At 39.6% G+C, this 11,948-nt stretch overlaps 1 protein-coding gene across 1 annotated transcript; it reads right to left on the bottom strand.

Moving 5' to 3' along the window:
* Window positions 1-3,510: 3,510 nt before the first annotated feature.
* LOC126374644 (glucose dehydrogenase [FAD, quinone]-like) lies at window positions 3,511-7,083 on the bottom strand. The gene is made up of 4 exons (XM_050021335.1): window positions 6,781-7,083; window positions 5,742-5,899; window positions 5,119-5,233; window positions 3,511-4,872 (listed from the first exon to the last, which is right to left on the bottom strand). The coding sequence occupies exons 1-4, from the start codon at window positions 7,081-7,083 to the stop codon at window positions 3,511-3,513; spliced, it is 1,938 nt and encodes a 645-aa protein (XP_049877292.1).
* Between the last annotated feature and the right edge of the window lie 4,865 nt (window positions 7,084-11,948).

Here is an 11,948-nt window from a genome sequence, read left to right as displayed (position 1 = left end):
TGGCGACATTTTATATATGAAAACGTTTTCGGTGGGTTAATCTAATCTAAATATTACCTGGAAGGGATTACTAATTTAGCAATAAGGCCGCCTTTTCGGCCGGCTATCTACGACGCAATAAGTAGAAGAAAAATGCTAGTGACAAGTGATGTTTCTATAACAAAATAATTACATTATCTGTCAGTTTAATTTCCTGGATTTCGTTGTGTGATTCACCAAACATGCTTGCTTATCTTAATTGTAAGATAATTATTAACTTATAATTATACCTTTTGATTAGACCTTGTCAACGGAAAATCAAGTTGAATGTACTTTTTTGTAACGTTGTTTTGGAAATCATGAATATCGTCTTTTTTTTGACGTGACTTATTTGCCGCAGATGGCATTAACTACTTGGCCGGACAAATGGAGAGCGCTGAAGGCTCTCACCCGGTACAACGTTTAAGACAACAGGCCTGGGGGTGCCCAGTTGGGCGCGAACCTCAGCTCAGGGCGTCGTCTGAGAGGAAAAATATTTGCAAAGATTTAATCGACCCTAGAGGGTCGATAGCGATAAGCGCTGAATAAGGGAAATCGTCGACCATGCCGGCGAGGTCGGTATCGGGGTCCTGAAGTGTTTGGTATCCCGAGCTGATTGGCTGCCTTTATGGCTAGAGTAATCGGGTCGTCGGGATCGTATATTACGTCCTTCGGACGCCGATACTTTTCAGTACCGTCCCTAAGCGCGAAATGAATATCGTCGTGTTATATTTAAAAATATGTAAAAGCGTTTTCAAAAACTTACACAACCTGTCTCTTCTGTTAGTGGTCAAATATTAAAGTCGTAGGCAGAGAAAATGAACTGTCCGCCCGGCACAAATTCGTAACGGTGCCAGATCTCTCGACCATTATAAACGGCGATACGGCTCACCACCGCACGTCTAACAAAAAGCTCGATGAGTAGTGGGTACTTAGTTCATCTTAAGATGGATGTACCTCTCACTACCCTAACGGGGGACTTTCCAATCGACGTTCCCCAAAAACACGACAGATGGCATTGTTAAGATTTTTCTTCGTCTAAACTTTTAATTTCATAGATAACAGATATTATGCATCTTTTATCTTTGTTTTTGGGTATAAATGATGACCCTTTTTATTACACTAAGGTCATCATCATCGCGTCCCAGCCGTGTCCGGCGACAGCGACTCCTAAATGTCTATCCCAGGTCGTTTTTATGATAGGCTCTAATGTGGCTAGCAAAACCGAACTTCGATTTGAAGGTTCGGCCACATGGCGCACAGAATAACTGGCCAGCAGAATTAAACGTATAGTTGTAGGAGGGCTTCTGTCGAGTCTTCCGTATTTGGCATTTTACGTCAAGATCTTCTAAACGCTTCTTTTCGTACAGGTCCACGTTTTTGTGAACAGTGTAACGCCATGCGCCATTACAGCTTCCATCCATTATTAAACTGATCAAAATAAAGAGAAGCAATATAGGTAGCTACACCATTCTATACGTAATGTGATCCAAATATCAAATATAAATCCAAATATTTGGATATTTGGATATTTTCAGGTTGTTGCTTGATATTTGGATATTTGGATTTTGGATATTTGGTTATATATATTTGATATTTGGATGCTTCTGCCATAACATTACATTTGTGAATAATTATGTACCCCAGCAATGAGAAAATAGGTAATTATAGCGTTAAAAGTGAACAACGCCATCTATCGTGTGTTTGGGGAACGTCACAGGTTCCGGTGACAGGTCAGCCTATCGCCCAAAAAATTACAAAAATACATAGTTCGTACTTGAGCAAGAAAATAGAAATACTTATACAGTTGAACCCTGGACAAACTGAATATCAAAATGAAGTGTAATTAGATTGTTGCATCCGTCGTTATTAACATTTTGTAATCAAATGCAAGCTTTTAACTTGGCGATAGCACGCAGTAGCACTATATAAGTGTATCGAAATATTTCAAAACGGTTGATGTTCTCACGACGTTAAACAGATGTTCAGGTGTTGATTATGTTTGAGTGTTTGACTTCTTTTTTAAACACACATAGCAGACACCTGTATCTCAGAAGGGGTAGGCAGAGGTGTATAGTACGGTCACGAGCATTAATATGTATACGTACACTTTGGTACCATGTCACATTAACTTTTATGACAAATTGAACTGTGAGTCTCACTAAATGTCAAATATGTTAGTGCGACAGAGTCCTAAAGTGGGTACATTATATTGCTCATGACTGTACACCCACTCCTCGCCAACCATATTTTAGTGTAATAGGGGGCGAAACCGGGAACAAATCCTGGAAACCACGTGATATCAATTATCTATGATTCAAACATGTATTTAAACTCATAGATGCCTTCGGCGGGTTAGTGCCTGAGTCAGGATTCGAACCAGGGACACTACGATGTAAGTCACGCGTTCTCTGAACACGAATAACTATCACTACACCACTACGACTCACTAGGACTTCTTTCACCCTAAGGTTGTCTGGCAGAAATTGATGTTTAGCAATAATGCCGCCTATTGTGCTTATGTTTTTATTCGTATGTTTATGCCCTTTGTATATGTCGTTGTGCAATAAAGTATTATTGATTGATTGACTACCAGAGAACGTTTTTTTTTGAGACATAGTCGCTTTATACCATAGATTTTGCTTGGGGTTGACAAGTTTGTTGCTTTAAAGATAGGTAATATAATGTTAATTTTCTTCTCGATCTGGTTTTACCTAAATATATTTTTTACTTTATTGTCCTTGGAAAAATACAGATCAAAATAGTCTTCTTCTTCTCTCGTGTGTCAGGGTTACCATTGAGCCGCCAAAGGCCCCTGACATAACCTCATGTAACGACTACTTACTTACATCGGTAAGTAGTAAGTAGTGCCTTCCGAGGTACGGATCATCTTACTTTCGGACAATCAAGTGATCAACCTGTCCTAACCAAACTAGGGATCACAAAGTAATTTTTGTGTTATTTCCCCACTGGGATTCGAAGCAGGGACCTCCGGATCGTGAGCCTAACGCTCAACCACTGGACCACGGAGGCCTACAGTCGTTACAATCACAATAGTAAAAACCGCTAAGAAATTCATTCAGCAGTTCTCAAGATTTGTAGGTGTATATTTTAATCCCAATCCCAGTGGGGAAATAACACAAAAATTACTTTGTGATCCCTAGTTTGGTTAGGACATTACAGGTTGATCACTTGATTGTCTGAAAGTAATATGATCATTTTGCTTGGATGAAATTCTATCTATCTATCTATATCAGCCTAAATTGATATGCAATTTTGGACGTAGGCCTCTTCCATATTTTTCTACTTCCGACGATCATAGGCTATCGACATTCAGTTATATCCTGAGCGCCGTACGATGTCGTCCTTCCTTCTCATTGGTGGTCTGAATGAAATTAAAAAGTAAAAAAAATAGATTTATAACCCGATGATTTAATTACACTGCCTATCACTTCCCTATTCTTGCATGACATCGTTTACTACAGTAAGTACTTAATTATCAATGTCTCGGTAATCACCATGTTTGTAACCTTGAACATAATTATGCAACCAATCTTCTTTAATCATAGCAGCACCTTTTTCTCCTATCATCACTGCCGGACCGTTTGTATGCCCTCGAATTCCAACAGGCATTATCGATGCATCTATGACTCTCAGTCCAGCAATACCATAGACCCTCAACCTGGGGTCTACTACAGCAGAATCATCCCATTCAGGACCCATTTTACAAGTTCCACTCAGATGGCTAAGTGAAAACGTGTAATGTCTGAGCATACATTCCGTGTATTCATTTGTTCCCCATTTGGTATAGTTACATGCAGGATGTACGTATTTAATGAATCTAGCACGACCTGATACAAAATGTTCTGTATTTTCCAAGTTTTTCATAAATTGAACCCCTTTTTGAACTGGTATCATATCAGTTGGATCGGCTAAATAATTTGCATAGATCAAAGGAGGACCGTATGGATCAGTGGCGTTAAGCAGCAAAACTCCTCGACTCTTCGTCACCATGTTTTGAACTCTCATTGATATGGCATCGTAGAAAGTGGTAGGAAATATTTTCAAACTTTCAAATACTACTGGTTCTCTCAGATACTCTTTTAGCACTATCGGGAGAGATTGAACTTCTATATCGGGGGCTGGTAAGTTTTCGTCTGTCTTGAAAAATCCTAAGGTATTAAATTGTCCAGTGGATGACAAAGGACCGGACTTAAGTTTCATTTCCTTGTATTCTTTAACGTGCTCTATTATCTCCTCGTGATCGACAAGAGTGGAAGTTTCATTGTCAAATGCAATAACTAATCCTGTAAATGTGAGATGATCTTGAAGATTTTTCCCTACAGCCAAATCTTCAATAACAGGAAGGTGAATATCTTCCAGATGTTTTCTTGGACCTATGCCTGATAGCAGAAGTAACTTAGCAGAATCGATTGTTCCCGCACTAAGAATAATATCTTTTCTTGCTGTAGCTGTGTGTACTTTACCATTACTTACGTATTTTACACCGTAAGCTCTCTTATGTTTATCAATAAGTATATTTGTAACTTCAGCATAGGGTCGAACTGTTAGATTTTTTCGTTTGTATCTAATAGGTTGTATGTAAGCATTATTTGATGATACCCTTACCCCGTCTTCAGTAAACGCTTGTGATTGGAAGGAGGCTACTTGGTGGGGCCCTGTTGCATCTATAATAGGCAAGCCGAGTTCGTTTAGGGCTTCCGTCATGATTATAGAAGGCTTGTCAATGAAGGGAAACCTGGATACAGGTTGCGGTCCACGCACTCCGTGGTACCTACGGTTCAGACCTTCAATATTACCATTTTTTTCGGATTTCTTGAAGAAAGGCAGCACCTGTTAAGAATAGTTCAATGTTATCGTCTTAATTATCAATTGTAATGAGCACAGCAAAATTTTATGCTCGAAATTACGCCACTTGTATCCTAAAGAAGTTATCGGTTGAAAAACTTTATCATACGACTACTTACTACAGGTTATATTACGCTGTTGTCGGTCGGAATAACGCTGATTCAAATCGAAAATTTGTAGTCGTCAATTTTCAAGATATTTTCCGGCCATCCAATGGTATAGAATTCTTACCTCCTTGTAACTCCATCCAACATTGCCTGCAGCAGCCCAGCTGTCGTAATCGTAAGGATTTCCTCTAATCGTCACCATGGTGTTAATGGAACTTGATCCTCCCATCATCTTGCCTCTGAAATCATAATTCAGCATTGTTATTGATGGAAATTTTTATTAGGATTCTATCCATTGTTTTTCAGTATTACTGTTACACATTCTGTTACTATCTGCTTACTGTGATATTTTATGTTTTTATACTATTTTTTTCTTTCTCATATTAATCAATAATATTATCAATTGTTTTAGGTTTACGCGGTTATTATCACAATTAAAACACAATAACGGGTTCTTACCGCGTTTAAATCAGGGATATGAGACTCCCGATATTACTCCACTCCAATCTCATCAGTCATCCCGTAATCCTGGCACTTGCAACAGTGTCGAAATATCGGAAGTTTCATATCCCTGATTTAAACGCGGTAAGAACACGTTATTTTGTGTTTTAATTATAATAATATTATCGTCGTTTTTAACTCATAATAATAGTTCATCTTTGTTCATTGGCTGTTTACCAGCAATTTCAGGAACTATCGCTTTTTCAGTGTCTTATATATAATTATATAAATAAATAAGTGAAGTACCTGGACCAAGGACATACACTATTTGGTCTGGAGAGGCAATTTCTTGGATCCGGCTGCGTAGTATACCCCCAGTCGACGTTAGAACCTAACAGTGTTTCTGTTAATCCTGGAACCAACGTTATGTCTGGTTGTTCCGGACCAGCTTCTAACAGAAGAACCTAAAATCAATCAACATTTTGGTTACTCGGCTAATCAGATACGTAACTATTTTTGGCTATGTGTCCTAGCCATTATTGGTAAAATAATATTATGCGACTACTGGGTTCTTTTTCTTTTCGTTCGCTTCTTACAACTTCTTGCAGAAATTTAAGAAAATTACCCTAGCAGATAATTTTGTAGGCAAATGCTGATTTTATTACGCCAATTCTGCTGAGGTCTTTCAATTCATTTACTTTTGTGTCGTTATCATCCACTTTTCACCTAACAAGCGCCTTAAAACAAAGATTAATGTTACAAGGGGCCTTAGCCAAGCTACAAGTGATTATGATAATCGACAGTGACTGTGAAAAAAATATATGAGATTGACAGGATATCTCATATCACCTTGTGTCCACCCCGTACATCTCAATTACTGACACTATCATATTCATAATTATTTGCAATTTGGCTAAGGATCAATGAAAGTACGTGATCCAAGTATTTTCATTACATTTGTAACGCCCTCCGTGGTCCAGTGGTTGAGCGGCAGGCTCACGATCCGGAGGTCCCGGGTTCGAATCCCGGTGGGGAAATATCACAAAAAATACTTTGTGATCCCTAGTTTGGTTAGGACATTAGAAGTTTGGTTAGCACATAACAGGCTGATCACCTAATTGTCTAAAAAGTAAGATGATCCGTGCTTCGGAAGGCACGTCAAGCCGTTGGTCCCGGTTACTACTTACGTAAGTAAGTAGTCGTTACAAGAGTCATAGCTTTTGGTGGCTCAATAGTAACCTTGACACCAGGGTTGATAAGGTTGGTCATCTTCACACGAGAGAAGAAGAATTAAATTTGTATTCGTCTACCTGTTTTATTATTTCTGTATTATTATTTTACTAACCTTCCATTTCTTGACTTCAGTAAGCCTGTTAGCCACTACACACCCAGCAGATCCTGCTCCTACAACGATGAAATCAAACTCTTCATCATTATTATCAGTTTTCTCTCCATATTGTACGTCTACTCTTTGATCTCCATAACGAATGTTTTCACTCTCAAGTTGTTTCTGAATTCTCAAGTCTTTTGCACCACCATACAAACTGGCGACTAAGTTAAGGAAGATGTAGCCAAAGGGACTGCACGCAGTCAACTGAGTGTGGGCTGGACATGCTTCTGTTAAATTCAAGGGTTGCCAAATCTGCATTTTTTTTAACTACTAATCAGTCTTTCACTGTAAGTTTTTGGATCTGATGAACAGGTTCTAGTGGACCACTTGCATGAAGAGATGCAAATTATAGCCTACAAATTGCGACTATTCGCCGATACTTTCAACACCTGATGATAACTAGATGTTAATTCGGTTACACTATTCACAAAACTTCAAAGAGATACTACTCGCGTTACCAAAAACAAAAACCTTCAGTCACTTTTGCTACTGCCGTCCTAAGATGAATATCAACGACGTGTGGCGTCAGGTTACTACCACCTAACTGATCCATCACGACTGGTCAAGCAGAAAAGAGTTCTCGTGCATAAAACGTACGTGCGTGCGTGCGCACGCGCACGTTATAATGATCACTGTTAACATGAAGTACCAATAATGCTCGTGTCTATCTGAACTTGACCGTAAAATTGATGTAACTAAGCATTAAATTCAATAAAAATTGATATTTCCGATCTATTTCCAGATAAGTACGTATTTGGATAAATATTACATAGACGCTCATAGGTATCCATTCTCACTCCTGAGCTGAAATCATGCTCGCTTCAAACTCGAAATTTTGGAGCAGCCGCCAATTTTAAAATGGCCTCCGTGGTCCAATGGTTTGAGCGTTCGGCTCACAATCAGTAGGTCTCGGGTTCAAATCCCGGTGGGGACATATCACTTAGGTAAATAACTCATTGGTGCAAGTCCAATACCGGAGTTCGAACTGGATCTTCCCGTTTGAGAATCAAGCCAGTGAACCAAAGGACCACACTGAATAGGTAACTAAATGGATAGCTCAACTTGAACTGCGTGTTTCAACTGACTAATGGTAACATAATTGTACGGTTATCATTTACACCACTCCATTAATTAATTTTATATTAAGGCCGTAAAAACGCTACGGCACACGAATAGACTCCAACCTGTCAGACACAGACTCGCCAAGTCCAGCAAACTGACTCATGTGACAGGACCAACCGTGTATAACAGATTGCCTAAATCAATCGTTGACGCGCCATCATTGAAATGTTTTAAAAGTAGGCTTAAATGCTGGCTACTCGAACACACTTTCTATAGCTTTGAAGAATTTTTAACTTTAAAATTTACCGCTTAGTACTTAAGTACCATTATTGTATTATTATATTTTCCATATGACATGTAATATAACTATTACGAAATAAATGAATATGAATATGAATAATTTGAATTATTCATTGCGCGTAGTTATTGTGGGCAATCAAATGGAACGTTAGCAGATTCAGATCAGTATTTGATCCTATGATTATAATTTTATTGTACTGTGCTGCAGAATCACAGCCTTAGCCAAATTCACAAAGAATTAAAACGTTACAATCGATAGTAAAGGTGATGAAAATAAATTGAATGAACATTCCCAGAAACTGTACATCGTAGCATATGTGTGTGTACCTTGATATTGGTGTCGAAGCATGTGCTACGCATGCATTTATGGATGAATGTTAATACAGAGTGTTAGTGACATCGTAACGAAAACTTTGAGGAATGATACAGGCCATGTTTCTGAGTTGATATCAAAAGGAGTTTAAGTTTGGAACGAATTTTCCGACAGGAAATTTCACTTGATATCATCTCAGAATCGTGGTCTGAATCATCCCCCTCAGTATTTGTTACGGTGCCACTAACACCCATACCAACTTGTACCTACTTGTGTCAGGGTACTTATTGAGCCGCCAAAGGCTCATAAAATGGCTCATGTAACGATTACTAACTTACATCATTATTCAAAAAGTAGTGACCGGGACCAACGGCTTAATGTGCCTTCCGCAGCACGGATCATCTTAGTTTCGGACAATCAGGTGATCATCACCCTGTAATGTCCTAACCAAACTAGGGATCACAAAGTGATTTTTGTGATATGCCCCCACCGGGATTCGAACCCAATAAAATAATCTGCAACCACACACGATGGCTGCTAACCTATCACTATTCATCTTAAGACGAATATTTTCGCCCAAATACGTTATAATATTGCCTATAGATAATTTGTTCTCCATAAATAGCTCATCCATAATGAATGGTTTGAAAATTCCTTCTGCTATTGATACCTTTAAGGCTTCAATGCTAAATATATCATAAAATTATAAATTAAACAAGTTATTATAACATCAGCATCAATGGTCATAGACACGCCCAATTGCAGCTAAATTTGTTTAGTGTAGGCAATATTTAATATCTTCCACACATTTAGCTAGTAACTAACTGTTCACCCACACACGTTTACATAAAAACAATGACATGATTCTTCTGTCGTGTGGGTTATGAGGTAGCAACCCCATCAACCCTGGTGTCAGGGTTATTATTGAGCCGCCAAAGGCCCCTGACATGGCTCATGTAACGATTTCTAACTTGCATCAGTAAGTAGTAACCGGGACCAACGGATTAACATGCCTTCTGAAACACATATCATCTTACTTTCGGACAATCTGGTGATCAGCCCGTAACGTCTTAACCAAACTAGGGATCACAAAGTGATTTTCGTGATATGTCCCCACCGGGATTTGAACCGGGGACCTCCGGATCGTGAGTCGAACGCTCAAACCACTGGACCATGGAGGCCGTTTTAAAATTGGCGGCTGCTCCAACATTTCGAGTTTGAAGCGAGTATGAGTTCAGCTAACAGGAGTAATGTATTTACTTAACCTAACCCTACCATCGTAACGAGGAAAGATATGAGTATGAATATGGATGGATATAGGAGTAGGGGATAACATGTCTGGTATTGAATGTGTTCCTCTAGTTATTAAATAACTTGTAATGTATATCCTCATTGGTTTTTAAAAGATGTGTTGCTGTTGCAGTTTCTTGTCATTTCTTCTCCTCAGCCATAACACCTTGCGAAATGACGTAAATTCAAAAATGTTACATTGACCTTCAACAAGTTTATCCATGATAATTACGTTGAATAAATGATTCTGATTTCTGATTTCATAAGAAAGTGTGGATGGATTGTGTAAAGAAGGATATGTGTATGAAAGAAAAGTGTGAGTACCGACATGGCGACTGACAAAAATGAATAGAAGAGAAATATAAGTTGTGCCGACCACATTTATAGTGGGATAGCGTAGAAAGATGATGATGAAAGAAAACAAACCCAACAGCGAAATTTCGCCATTGACAATCCCGATCTGTGTTCGAGTTTAAAGATGTTCGAAGTTTGACAGCTTGTATCTATTACGCATTCTATGGTACAGCTTTAGGCAATGAACAGACCTGTCACTTTACACATTGCATTGTGTTTTATCGTAGGAGACAAATGTCAAAAGGTGCCGCGTGATGTTGTATAACCCAGAATATTGTCTGAGAGCATTTAGTAATAATAATAGGTGGCCCATCCAGTGAGTGACGAGTCACCGCCTGCTCATCATCATCATCAGCCCATTAACGTCCCCACTGCTGGGGCACGGGCCTTCCCTATGGATGGATAGAGAGATCGGGCCTTAAACCATCACGCGGGCCCAGTGCGAATTGATGGTTATTATTAACGGCCGGGATCAACGGCGTAACGTGCCTTCCGAAGCACGGAGGAGCTCGAGATGAAAACTTATTTTTTTGTGGTCACCCATCCTATGACCGGCCTATGCGAAAGTTGCTTAACTTCAACAATCGCAGACCGAGCGCATTAAACGCTGCGCCACCGAGCTCCTCATGCCTGCTCACTAACCCCCAACCCAATAGCCCAGTTACCTTTGTTCCCATAATCTGCAATATTCCTACACGAACTGGGGATTGTCTTTGAGTGCACTCCCACAACATACTTTAGATTAAATTGTCTTGAATTGTCTTCTTTCGTTGATTTTATCTTTCAATTAAACACATTATATTTATTTCATTTTAAATATGATCTATATTTAGCTATGCTCACCAGTTTTGGGTTGGTTTTCCCTTCGCGGGTTGGAAGGTCAGACAGGCAGTCGCTTCTGTAAAAACCCGGACCTGTCAAATCTTTAGGTTAAGGGAGATGATGATCTATGTTTAGCTATGACTATAACCAGCTAAATTACTAAGAAATATGCATAACATAATAATATAGCATCACGCCTGAATCCCTGAAGGAGTAGGCAGAGGTGTATGGTAATACTCCTTGCCAGCTATGTTTAAGTCCAATGTAATAGAGGGTGAGTCTGTTGCTCATAATCGAACGCAAATCTTGTAAACCACGTGATAATTGTCAATGATCCAAACATGAATTCAAATTCAAACTCGAATCCAGTGATCTAGAGCCCGAGGCAGGATTTGAACCCGGGACTCTACGTCGCAGGTCACGCTTCCGAATTCCAAATAGGAATATATGCCTTTGTAGGTATTCCGTATTTTAGAAAGCACGTTAAGCCGTTGTTACTACTTCATCATCATCACCAGCCCATTAACGTCCCCACTGCTGGGGCACAGGCCTTCCCTATGGATGGATAGGGAGATCGGGCCTTAAACCACCACGCGGGCCCAGTGCGGATTGGTGGTTATTAACGACTGCTAATGCAGCCGGGACCAACGGCTTAACGTGCCTTCCGAAGCACGGAGGAGCTCGAGATGAAAACTTTTTTTTTTGTGGTCACCCATCCTATGACCGGCCTCTGCGAAAGTTGCTTTACTTCAACAATCGCAAACCGAGCGCGTTTACCGCTGCGCCACCGAGCTCCTCAACTTTGTTACTACTTACTATAATGTAATTTAGTAGTCGTTACATGAGTCATGTCAGGGGCCCTTGGCTGCTCAATAGTAACCCTGACACCAGGGCTGATGGGGTTGGTAATCCACCTCGCAACTCACACGATAGAAGAAGTGTAGGTATTTAGGTACATTAATTTCGTTAAAGTAATTGCAAT

This window comes from Pectinophora gossypiella, chromosome 17 (assembly GCF_024362695.1).
Source record: "Pectinophora gossypiella chromosome 17, ilPecGoss1.1, whole genome shotgun sequence".
Taxonomy (NCBI): Eukaryota; Metazoa; Arthropoda; class Insecta; order Lepidoptera; family Gelechiidae; genus Pectinophora; species Pectinophora gossypiella.
This window is presented reverse-complemented; position numbering and strand designations above follow the sequence as displayed.

Coding starts and splice junctions, on each gene's coding strand:
- LOC126374644 (XM_050021335.1), bottom strand. CDS start 7,083: ATGCAGATTTGGCAACCCTTGAATTTAACAGAAGCATGTCCAGCCCAC. Junction 5,900..6,780: donor CTGAAGTCAAGAAATGGAAG/GTTAGTAAAATA, acceptor GATTGATTTTAG/GTTCTTCTGTTAGAAGCTGG. Junction 4,873..5,118: donor TTGGATGGAGTTACAAGGAG/GTAAGAATTCTA, acceptor TATTCTTAACAG/GTGCTGCCTTTCTTCAAGAA.